Consider the following 12,623-nt stretch of genomic DNA (forward strand, 5'->3'; position numbering starts at 1 on the left):
ATTGGTAATCAATGGTCTATTAGGGTTCTTAGAGAAAGCAGTCTAAATAGATGGGGAGTGGATCTTAAGAACAGTTAGGAGCTGGTAATGGGCTGTCACTGGCAGAGGATTCTTGGGTAGATATGTGATAAGAGCCCTTGTATGGAGAAAATGGAGTAGAATTGGGAGGAGTAATTACTGACGTGACAAAAAGGAATGCCAGAAGAGAGCTGTTCCTCAAAGCAGCTTGACTAACCAGAAATAAAGCTGATGCATGGGCATTAATGGATTCAGCATCTAGGGGGTGGGGTGTTTTTCACCCATGTCTTCCCAGGTTGAGGGCTGCTCTTTCCCTACTGAGCACTGTCCTACTGGATGATTCCAAAGAGTGGTAGTGATTGGTTAATATAATCACTTTTCAAATGAATCTAGAATATGAACACAAGAAAAAGCCTTACATTTTTTAGGACAATTCACAATATAGAAATGAGCTTCCCTACCACTCCCTAACATAATACTACAATCAAACTTCTCTCTAGTAGTCAACAATCCCACCATAACACACCTGCTCTCTTCTGCTTCTCTTCAAGGAAAGATGTTCCAAATACTTACAGTTTATCCTGTTTGGAGGTATAATGTAAATATAAAACAAACAAACTGAATGGAAGCAAAGGTAACTTAGAACTCCTTGATTTCACAAGTTATTCAAAATAGCACTGGTAATAGTAAGAGCATTTCTGATGTAGTAGGATATTGTCTGCTTGTATTGCTTAGGCTCAGCATCCACTGCAGTATGTCCTTTATGTGGCCTGTCTCTGAATATGGCAGGGACCTAAACATGATTGCGAGGCAATTGCTTTCTGACCTCTGATTAGTGTGAGACTAATGAGCTACTCACCTTTTTCAGCAAGGATAGAGAATTGCTGGGTGGATGAGTATCTGAGGAGAGAATTGCTATGAACTCTCATTTTAATTTTTTTTTTTTTCTAATTGAATGTATGGTAGTGAGTAATTAGTACTAGAAAGAGATAAATAGAATAGGGAAAACTTGGATCCTGATTATCTTGAGCCAGAAATCCTGGCAATGTCTTTTCTCTGCTTCAGTTGTATTATCTTACCCTACCTTCAATCAGCAGCTGAGTTGGTAGGGTGACAGAGAAAAAACACACTATCAGTTCTACTTCTATTTTCTAAGCCACACTTTGGAATACATTACTCATTCTTTCCATCATCATCAACTACTTTATTTTGACTTACCAAAAGGAAAACATAATGTCTTTAACTTTTTAAAAACTTTCCCAAAGTCAATGCAGAGTCAGGGACAATCACATAGTTATCACAGCATCCCTCACTAAATATTTTTATCAAAGTACATTGAGCATCAACTGAAAAAATGCATTAAAAGGCAATATGCAAGCTTGTAAGGTATATGTCAGAGAAAAAAGGCAGACTCGTCTGTTTTGCTTTGAGAGCTAGATTAGAGGGGCAGAGAGAGAAAAAGAGAGTAGGGTTAAAGGCTGATTTTATGTATGAATCTTACTTAGGTTTTTTAACACCAGTTTGTAAAACAACTGTCTTCTCCCTCCACTAACTACTTCCCTTGGTCTCTGTAGACCTTCAGTCAATAGATGATCTGTTGAAAATTCATCTGATCCTGCAAAGCACCATAACCCACGAAGAGCTCTATAATCATCACTGTCTTTTTCCTCTCTTGTTCACTTCTATCAATTGAAATCAGGTTTTGTCTCTGCTTCTCTAATATAATTGTCCTGGAAATGTAGATTCTCTTGCTATTAAATCCAATGGCCACTTGTTGGCCCTTACCTCACCTCCCCACTCTCTCTGGCATTTGGCACTTCTGGCTATTACTGTCTTCTTGGTACAATTTCGCTCTGGGCTCTTGTGACACTATTATCTCTAGCCTTACTATCCACCTACTCCTTTCAGTACCCACTGCCATTGCTAATAGTTTAAGTCCTCATCGTTTCTTGTTTGGGTCATTCAATATCATCATCAGAGTTATACAGCTAGAATCCATTCACCTTTCTACTGTCAAAGTCAAAGCTTAATTCTATTCATGTTCTTCATGAGTAACCCTTATATGACTCCCCATTGCTCACAGGATAAAACCCAAACTTCATTGCCTAATACACAAAATCTCTGCCTACTTCTCCAGCCTCATCAATTGCTGTGTTCCTTCTTATATCCTACACCACAGTACATAAGAGTTATTTATATAGATCATGTTTTATTTTCCCTGTGTTTACTCCCTTTACCTGATTTGAAATGTCTTGTTCTTTGTCTTCTTGGTGAACACTAATCTTTCAAGATTCAACTTATATCATTTCCTTTATGAAGACTTTCTAACCACTCTACACACTGGTAGAATTGATCATTTCCTTATTTGTGCCCTACAGTACCCTATTAATGATTCTACTTTAGTTCCTACAAAAATTTACAATTTATTTACTTGTTTGCTTGTTTTTTTTTCTTCTAGACTCTAAGCTGCTCAAGTATAAAGACTTAGTCTCGTATCCTCAATACACATTGACATATAACTTTTATTAAATATCTTTTTTTCCCCTACAATTCAGTGGCTTTTAGGATATTCACAGATTTGTGTCACAACTTTAGAATATTTTCATTACCCCTAAAGAAATCTTGTCTCCCTTAGCCATAATTTCTTCAGTTCTCCTAAACCTTCCAGCCCTAGGTAGCCAGCAATTTAATTTCTATCTCTGTGAGTTTGCCTATTCTAGACATTTCATAAATATGGAATCACACAACATGTGATCTTTTATATCTAATTTCTTTTACTTAGAATAATGTTTTCAATGTTCATACATATCGTACTTTTTTGCTGAATACTGTTGCATTATACAGATATACTAAATTTTATCCACTCAACAGTTGGACTTTTTTTTTTTTTTTCACTTTTTGGCCACTATCAATAATGCTGTCATTTTTGTACAAGTTTTGTGTAAAAATAAGTTTACATTTTCCTGTGCATATTCCTAGCAGTAGAATTTTTAGATCATATGGTAATTCTATGTTTAATCTTTTGAAGAACTGACAGTTTTCCAAAGCATTGCACCATATTTTAAAAATTGAGGTGAAACTCATAGCATGCAACTAACCATTTTAAAGTGTACAATTAAGTAAAATTTAATGCATTCATAATGTCATGCAACAGCCATCTATCTCTAGTTTGACGACTTTTTCATTATCTCAGAAGTATACTTTGTACTCAGTAAATACTCCCCCTTCCCACTCTCTCTTCTCCTATTCCTTGGCAATCACTAATTTGCTTTCTGTGTCTATGGATTGGCCTATTCTGGATAATAAATACGTATACACATATATATGTATATTTCATACAATAAGAATTATATACTACGTGGCCTTTGTGTCAGGCTTCTTTCACTTAATAATGTTTTTGAAGTTCATCCAACTTGTCATACGTATCAGCACTTCATTCCTTTTCATGACTGAATAATATTCCATTGCATATATATGCCACAAATTATCCACTAATTTGTTGATGGACATTTAGGTTGTTTCCATCTTTTAACTATAACAAATAATGTTTTTATAAACATTTGTGTACACATCTTCTGTGTGGACATATTCTTTCATTTCTCTTGGGTATATTCCTAGTAGTGGAATTGATAGTTCATATGGTTATTCTATATTTAACTTTTTGAGGAAATGCTAAACTGTTTTCACAGTGGCTGTATCATTTTACATTCTCATTAGCAATGTATGAGTGTTCCTATTTCTCCACATCCTTATGAAAGCTTGTTATTTTCCATTTTTTTTAAATTCTAGCCATTCTAATGGTTATGATGTGGTATCTCATTGTGGTTTTGATATTAATTTTTTTAATGACCAATGATTTTGAGTCTCTTTTCATGCACTTGATGGTTATTTGTATATCTTTTTTGGAGAAACATCTATCCAATTCCTTTGCCCATTTAAAAAATTGGGTTGTTTGTCATTTTGTTGATGTTGTAAGAGTTATTTATTTATATATTCTGAATACTAAACTCTTATGGAATGTATGATTTGTAAAAATTTTCTCCCATTCAATGGGTTGCCTTTTCAGTTTCTTGATAATGTCCTTTGAAGTGTAAAAGTACTTAAAATTTGATGATGTTCGGTTTATTTGTTTTTTTTCTTTTTTTTTTGCTTGTGATTTGACAGTATATGTAAGAAATCATTGACTAATCCAAGATCACAAAGATTTATGCCTGTTTTCTTCTAAGAGTTTTAAAGCCTTAGCTATTACGTTTAGATCTTAGACCCGTTTTGATTAATTTTTGTATATGGTCTGAAGTAGGCATCTAAATTCTTTCTTTTGCACTTGGCTCTCCAGTTGTCCTCATCATTTATTGAAAAGATTATTTTTTCCCCTCCTAATTAAGTTATCTTGGTATCATTGCCAAAATAGACCATAAATGTGAGGGTTTATTTCTGAACTCTCAGTGATATTCTACTATCTACATGTCTACCTTCATGCCAGTATTATACTGTCCTGATTACTATAGCTTTGTAGTAAGTTTTGAAATTGGGACACATGAGTCTTCCAATTTGCTTTTTCTTTCAAAAAGAACATTCACTTCCATATTAATTTTCTGATATTTTGTTAATTTCTACAAAGCAGTCAGCTGGGATTTTGATAGGGATTGTACTGAATTTATAGATCAATTTGGGTAATAGTACCATCTTAATAATATTGTTTTTCATGTAGTTATCAACATACGAGTTTTGTACTTCTTTTGTAAAATTTATTTTCAAGTACGTTATTCTTTTTGATTATATCATAAATGGAATTGTTAATTTCATTTTTGGTTTGTTCGCTGAGACTGTATAGAAATGAATTGATTTTTGTATATTGATCTTTTATTCTGCAACCTTGCTAAACTTGTTTACTAGTTCTAATAGTTTTTTAGTGAATTCTTTAGGATTTTCTTGTATATAAGATTGCATCATTAGTAAATAGAGATAGTTTTACTTCTTCCTTTCCTATATTGATATCTTTTATTTCATTTCTTATCTAATTGCCTTGGCTAGAATCTCTAGTACAATGTTGAAAAGAAATGGCAAAAGTGCACATCCTTGTTTTGTTCCTAATCTTAGGGGGAAAGTATTCAGTCTCTCATCATTAAATATATTAGGTGTGGGGTTTTTGAGGATGCCCTTTATGTTGAGAAAGTTTCAATTTCTAGTCTGTTGAGTGTTTTTATAACAAAAGGGGTATTGAACTTTGTCAAAAGCTTTTCTGCATCAATTGAGATAATCATGTAGTCTTTGTCTTTTATTCCACTGATGTGGTGTGTTACATTAATTTTTAGATGTTATACCAACCTTGCTTTCCTGGGTTAAATACAAATAAATATTTCTTAAATTGATTTCATGATGAATAAATTATTTAAGGACTGGGTGAGAATTAACTCAATAAATGGTCAGAAAAACAAGATTGAAAAAAAATTGCATTTTAAGACAGTAACTAGTTAGGAAACATGGAAACTTTGGAAGAATTATTCTGAAAAAATTGGAAAAGACTATAAGAATATAAATTTATTACACATTACCACTCTGTGTACTTTTTCTTTACAGTCCTGAAACTATATCTCCATGATATTCTAGATTTAACAAAACTTAACCTGTCTCAAATATCCCTACTCTATAAAAATTACCGTAATGCTTTCCAGATAAATTTGCTCAATTTGTTCTCCCAATTTTTCTTTCTTCCTCTTTTCCTCTCCCCTCCCTGCCACACACACACACACACACACACACACACACACACAGTCCTTACTAAGTACTATCCTAAATGAGAGTATAATTACTATCTATCCTTATTGAATATTTTAAGTACTTATCCAAAAATGGTGTTAACTGAGCATATATTGAGGTTACTGCAGATTTAAATAAGCTTCTACTCTTATGCTGTTAGAGAAAAGACCCTTATTGAGAACAATAAGAACAGAAAAACTTACTTTTAATCGTGACCCCAAGAATTATCAATATCTCTATTAACATGGACAATGGCTTCATTTTCTAAGCAGCTCCGGCTCAGTGTAACGCAGGCAGAACTAGGTGGCTGGCCCACAAGCTTCTTCTTTTCAGGTTTGTGTGGGGGGTGGTCAGGATTTGGTTGCTAAGCAACCATTTTCTTACTTTTGGGCCAATGAGCTTCCAGGAAGTTTCTTTTGGCCCAGAATGAAGGCAGCTGCTTGAAAAGCATGCTATGGGGGAGAAACATACCTACTCTGCTACTCCTTTGGCAGGAGATAAGGGGTAGGCTTGAAATAGGAGTTGCTCTCTGAAACTAAAGGAAGGGATGTAAGTCCAATTTGTACATGTCCACACTAATGTTTAAATAATGTTCAGAGATAATGAAAGTTCTTATTTTTATGTTACCTCCAGAGGTGTGAGCTGTACTTATGTGTAAAGAAATTAAGTACATGAGCTGACCTCATGTCATCCTTTAATCTAATATCTAAAGGCTATGGTGGGTAAGAAACATAAGGACCAAGTCTTTGGTCCCCATCTGGTGAAAATGTTTATCTCTTGTTCATGTAAGGAACTTCTGAGGTTTTACTGGGACAAAGACAAACATCAAAGTCATCAATGACTTATAAAAAAAGGTGTTTCATTAAACTTTCATTAAAAGGTATTTGAAAATCCCTTCTTTACTATCTTAAACAATATGGCCACTTCACAAGTGAGTGCTCTCAAGGCTAGAACCAGAAAACAAAATGAAAATTTAGGTAAAAGCATGGCAATATTAAGTATAATCCAAAAAATGGAGGTAGTTGAGAAATTATACCTAAAATATATTCAACTTTTACAGTGTATCCAAGTAATTACTTCAGAAACAGATATATTTGTTCTCTTAAATTTACAGGTTTACTACATTTATTAGTTTCCCATTGCTGCCTAACAAATTATCACAAATTTAGTGGGTTAACACAACAGAAATGTATTCTTATAGTTCTGGAGGTCAGAAGCCTGAAAAAATTCTTACAGGACTAAAATCAAGGGCAGGTCTAGTTCCTTCTGGAGGCTCCAGTGGAGAATCCATTCCTTGCCTGTGAGCTTCCAGCTTTTAGTGGCTACCCACATTCCTTGACTTGTGGCTACTTCATTCTAATCTTGGTTCAGTCTTCACTCTGTCTTCTCTTCTGTATTCTAACTTCCCTCTATCTCCCTCTTTGTGATATTTAGGGCCTACCAAAATAATACAGGATAACCAGTCCATCTCAAGATCTTCAATCACATCGTCAAAGTGAGATGTGAATTTTGCCAAATGGAGTAACATTCATAGGTTCCAGAGATTAAGTTCTGGAACACTTTGAGACCATCGTTCTTAGTCTATCAGTGTGCCTAATGTCTTTTCTTCTCATGAAGGAACTTCAAAATGGAACTTTCTTAATTTCTGTACTTTAAAATATTGCCTAAATTAAGAAAATTTATTTATTTAAAAATTTAAAAATCAGCCATTAAACATTCTCCAAATAATTTATTTTCAGTCCCCATTTGGGTTCAGAATGATTAGCATCTTCCAGAAGATGATTTGCCTCCTACTTTTACTGAAATTGAGGAAATTAGACCTATCTTCACTCAAGTTTCTTCCATTTAAAATCTTTTGACTCTCCGTCTATTTATTATTTTTCTAATTCATTTCAAAATATGAAATATCCTTTCTATATTTTAAGTGCAAGCCTTCTACTCTTACTTTTAATTCTATCCAAATCTACTTTCTTCAGTATTTCAGTCTATCAACCATTTGTCCTCTCTCTTCCTCTTCCTCTCCCTCTCTCTCTCTTTCTCCATTTCAATCTTTTTCTCACCAACCTTCTTCTTAATTTACAAATTCTTCATTCCACCTCTCCTAGAAAAATTTTCTCTTGACTCTGGTATCCTTTCAACTACTATCTCCTCTACTTATCCTTTACCTTTGAAATATCTCAAAAGAATAGTCCATAATCACTGCTTCTGGATTCTTGCTTCCTACTTATTCTTTGACTATTTGTTTTAATTTTGCTAATTTACATAGACTATAAGTCCAATTATCTTTTTCTCATTTCTCTACCTGATCCATGTAAAACGTCTAATCTTTCTGACCACAAATGTCTTTTTGAAAATATACTATTGGTTTCTTTAAAAAATGAATTGCAATTATTTTTCTATATTCTTGAACACTTCTCATTCTTCTATCACTCCTTCATTCCTAAATTCATGTATTGTATACCTACTATATGCTAAATATGAATGGTAACTTTTTTTGAGGTGTTCATTAATTTCAGTTTTTAGTACCTCTTAGTCTTCATATTAAAATTAGGGCCTACCTAAGGTAACATCTTTGATCTCATGCACTCTTCCTTAGTTTTGAGGATATCTCTCTATAGCTGCTCATTTAATTTTCATTCATTATTTTATTCATTCAAGATATATCATTCAAAGATATATTTCCTATCCTGAGAGAGTTTATAAGTCCAGAGTAAAAAATAAATAATAAGAAAATAATCACAAAATAATTGTATAATTACAAACCATAAAAAGTGCTCTATAGGAAAATAAATGAGCACTGAAGGCATATAAGGGGAAACTGTGGGTAGAAGTCAGGTGTGATCAGAATCAGGACAAACTCTGTCAGAAAATGTTTAAGATGAACTCTGAAGAATGAGAATAGCTCAAATAAACAAATCAGATCCCAGGTATAGTGAAAAATGTGAAAAGTCCATGTGGTAAGAATAAGATGTGTTTAAGGAAATGAAAAGCTCTAAGGGTTGGTATCTTTGGAACTAGAGACTGGTGGTGTAAGATAAGGCAGAACTAGTAGGTAATAGGCACTTTATTCTTAATGATTTAATTACTGCAATAAGACTAAGCTGCCATGACAAAACACCATAGACTACGTGGTTTAAATAAGAGAAATTTTCTCACAGTTCTGGAGGCTGGACATCCAAGATCAGGGTGCCAGCATGGTTTGGTTCTGGTGAAGACTCTCTCCCTGGCTTATGGATTGCCACCTTCTCATTGTGTCTTCAGATTGAGGTAGTTTGGGGGAGAGAGACAGAAAGATCGATCTCTTCCTCTTCTTATAAGGCCACAGTCCTACTGGATTAGGGTCCCACCCTTATGACCATATTTAACTTTATTTACCTCCTAAAGACTCTATCTCCAGATATAATTACATTGGGGGCTGAGACTCCAACATTTAAATTTTGAGGGGACACAATTCAGTCCATAGCAAGGACCACCAGAAAGTCATTGAATAATTAACAGTGAGATGACATGATCACATTTGACAAGATAACTCTAGGTGCAGGTAGAGAATGGAGAAAAGAGGAGAGTGATTCAAGAGTTATACAGGAGAAAAAGTTGAGAAGGTATAGCAATTCATTTGAAATGAGAGTGAAGTTATATAGGTACCAGGGATGGTGCTTAGGTTTCTAGATTATTCAACTGAATGGTGGAGTCATTCAAAGAGAGAACACTGGAAGAAGTCTCAGTGTGGGGAAAAGATCATGAGTTCATTGTGGTACATGGTACTTTTAAGGTACTTTTGACACATTAAATATTATTTTGTCAGAGTAATTAATGCCAAATGCTGAAACAAATACTCTGTAAATACCAATGCCTCAACACACTAAGAGTTTCTTATTTACATTATATCATGATATGGTACTCTTTAGATGCCTGAGATACTCTTCCAAGCAGTGACTCAAGGATCCAAGCTAATTTCCTTCTTGAGATGCTTCTGAGATCACTGTGGAAAGGAAAGAGAGAATATGAATGAACACATAAGGAGTTTGATGTTCAGGTATGGAAGTGGCATACATAATTTTTGTTCCATAACCCAGTCAGGATGTGGTTACATGTCCTAACAACAATAAGGGAGGCTGGGAAATATAGTCTTTCTATGGGCCAAGAGAGGGGAAATCATATTAGTGAGCATCTCTGCCACATTCACTATGTGCTTGTTACTATTCTAAGTCCTTTATGTGTTTTAACTAATTTATTTCTTCTCATCAGTCTTATAAGTAGATACTATATTATCATCTCCATATATCAGATCAAAAGAAAAAACAAGATAGAGAGACATTAAGAAACTTGCCAAGGGTCATAGTAAATAAGGGTAAATTTAGGATTTGAATCCAAATGCTTTGGCTCCAGATGCTTTTAACCAGTACATAACACAACTTCTTAAAGTTAAGATCCAGTATACGGTAGCATGTATAGGTCTAAAGCTCAAGAAGAAATTTTTGCTGGAGATAATAAATTTGGGAGTCATCGGTGGAACTCATGGTTTCCTAACCTCAGCAGTGTTGACATTTTGGGCTAGATACTTTTTGTTTTGGGGGCGGAGGGGGGGCTGTCCTGTGCAATGTAGGATGCTTAGCAGCATTCTTGGCCTCTACCCACTAGATGCCAGAAGCATTCTTCACCCAGCTGTTGACAACCAAAAATGTTTCCAGACATTAGCAATGTCCCCTGAGGGACAGATTTGCTCCTGGTTGAGAATCACTGAAGCCATGAGTATGGATGAAATTATTCAAAGAAAAAGTATAAACTGAAAAGAGACAAGGGGCTAGTACTGAATCTTAAACTCCAAAATGTAATGGCTGAAAAGGAAGATGGGCTAGAAAAAGAGACTGAGAAAGAATGGCCAAAGAGGAGGAAGCTCAAAAGAGTGAAGAAGTTAAAGAATGCTGCAAGGAAGAACATAGAGTTAACAGTATTAAATGTTGCTTAGAGATCCTGTAAGAGAAAGATGGACAAATGTCAATTTAATAGCATATGATGGTCATTGGTTACCTCAGTAAGAGCTATTGTTTGATAGAACCCAGATTAGAGTGGACTGAAGAGCAAAAAAGTAGAATGTAAGGAAATTGATACAGCAAGTATCACCAAACTTTAGGAAAGGAAGAGCAGTAGCTGAAAGGGGTTGTTGGATCACAGGAGGAGTTTTTAAAAAATATGAGAGAGACTTGAGAAAGTTTAAAAGTTGATGGATGGTTCCAGTCCTTTGAGCTGACATGCAACAAAGGATAAACTATAGTGTAATATTCCTAAGAAAGCACAGGTAGGAGGATTGACCCTAGGTTCGAGTGGAAACAGTGTTCATGTTGTAACTGACAGGGAAGTGCCTAGTATGCACTTTCCTGAACACACCTTATGATTGGCATTTCTAAATAAGAAAGTAACTTTCCCACAAAATCGGCAATTGCTTTTATACTGGCTATTAATAATATTGCTACTCTGTCTTGACTAGACCATGAAAGTCTTATCTTCTTTCTCATTCTCATCTTCTTCCCCAAATCTACTCCATTATCAATTTTTATTGACTCTACTGTGGTAATGTAACTTGAATCAGACCCCTCCTTATTTCATTGCCAATAAATAAGTGTATATTTTTATTACTAGCTCGAATGTCACTTCCATCCTAAGCTTTCCTGATTTCTCTCAAATTCTTGTTTATGTACTTAGCATTAAAAGAAAAGCAGAAGCAGAGACGTCAAAAAATTATTTTACTATGTTATGAATCATTCTCATGAAAGTGTCCTGTTAAACATTTCATTTTTTAAAAATCTTAATGGGGTTTCTCCTTTTCTTTAATTAATAAAAAAGTGTTACAAGTCATTATTTGGTTTTGTCCACCTGCTTAAGTAGAACACATATAATACAGCGCCCAACTGTTGAATAAACGTAGATTTACCGCATCCACCAAATCAGCCTGTGGATGGCCTGATATTTAGAAAAGCAATACATTTGGGGAGGGAGTTACCAAATTTCCTCTAAATTCTAGGTCAATCTACTTTTGTGGTGGACTCTACTGGAACTGGATTTTCAGAACACCTACAGATTTGTATTACCCAGAATCGAGGCAGCACTTTGGGTGAGCACCTTGACCTGAAGCAATCAGTGGAGGAATAAATGATAAACAGCCCTTGCTCTGGTTAACATCCACTTGAATTTACTTTGATATGACCTTTGTTTCTAGTATAACGTTTGGTTGCCCACTACTTCCCGATTCATAAAACCCGGTTCTTAAAACATAACTCCAGTGAAATTTGTAATTTTTACCACAAGGTTGAGAAGCCCATTGTATAAGATCTGGAAATATTTTTCAATCCTTTCACTTCTTTCGGTTATATTTGCCTACCGAGAAAAATAGCTTCAGATTATCTAGTAAAATCCATGCAGAAAGAAGGGCCAGTTAGAATAACATGGACAATACGTGTTGACTCACATCTCCCACTTCCACATCTTCAAGTTTTAGGCGTAGCGTTCCCCACCTCGCTGCTCGGTCACCTGGGGCACCTGGACTACAGACCACGCCCTCAGGTCCTCCGAGCGCTGCAAAGCCAGGGGGTGGGGCCAGCAGCCAACACTCCTCCCAGGCGTCCGCTCCTCAATCTGGCCCCCATCGCGAGGCCATTTCCAGCACCCTCGCGCCCTGGCTCCGCCCCCTCCCGCTCCCCAACGTCCTCGGCGTCGGGCTCGAGCTTGCGCCTGCGCGTGCGCTCTGGGGCCGAAGTCGGAGCGCGCGGTGGCTGGAACGGTGAGAGCGGCGGGCGGTACAGCCAATGGGAGGCGGCGCTGGCTAGCGGCTGGGAGGCGGGGCCTGC

General features: G+C 35.8%; 1 protein-coding gene and 1 long non-coding RNA gene across 2 annotated transcripts in view; both read right to left on the reverse strand.

The window, feature by feature from the left end:
- Positions 1–6,419, reverse strand: part of SEL1L2 (SEL1L2 ERAD E3 ligase adaptor subunit) — a 120,738-nt gene extending 114,319 nt beyond the window's left edge. The window contains exon 1 of the mRNA XM_011370356.2: positions 5,982–6,419. Coding sequence (XP_011368658.1) covers positions 5,982–6,039 — 58 coding nt within the window. The 5' untranslated portion in view covers positions 6,040–6,419. The remainder of the gene's footprint in view (positions 1–5,981) is intronic.
- Positions 6,420–9,715: 3,296 nt separating this feature from the next.
- Positions 9,716–12,443, reverse strand: LOC111746523. The gene is made up of 2 exons (XR_002783153.1): positions 12,245–12,443; positions 9,716–9,760 (listed from the first exon to the last, which is right to left on the reverse strand). It is a non-coding gene; the product is annotated as an uncharacterized LOC111746523 (long non-coding RNA).
- Between the last annotated feature and the right edge of the window lie 180 nt (positions 12,444–12,623).

The sequence above is a fragment of the Pteropus vampyrus genome, unplaced genomic scaffold (genome assembly GCF_000151845.1).
Source record: "Pteropus vampyrus isolate Shadow unplaced genomic scaffold, Pvam_2.0 Scaffold7, whole genome shotgun sequence".
NCBI lineage: Eukaryota > Metazoa > Chordata > Mammalia > Chiroptera > Pteropodidae > Pteropus > Pteropus vampyrus.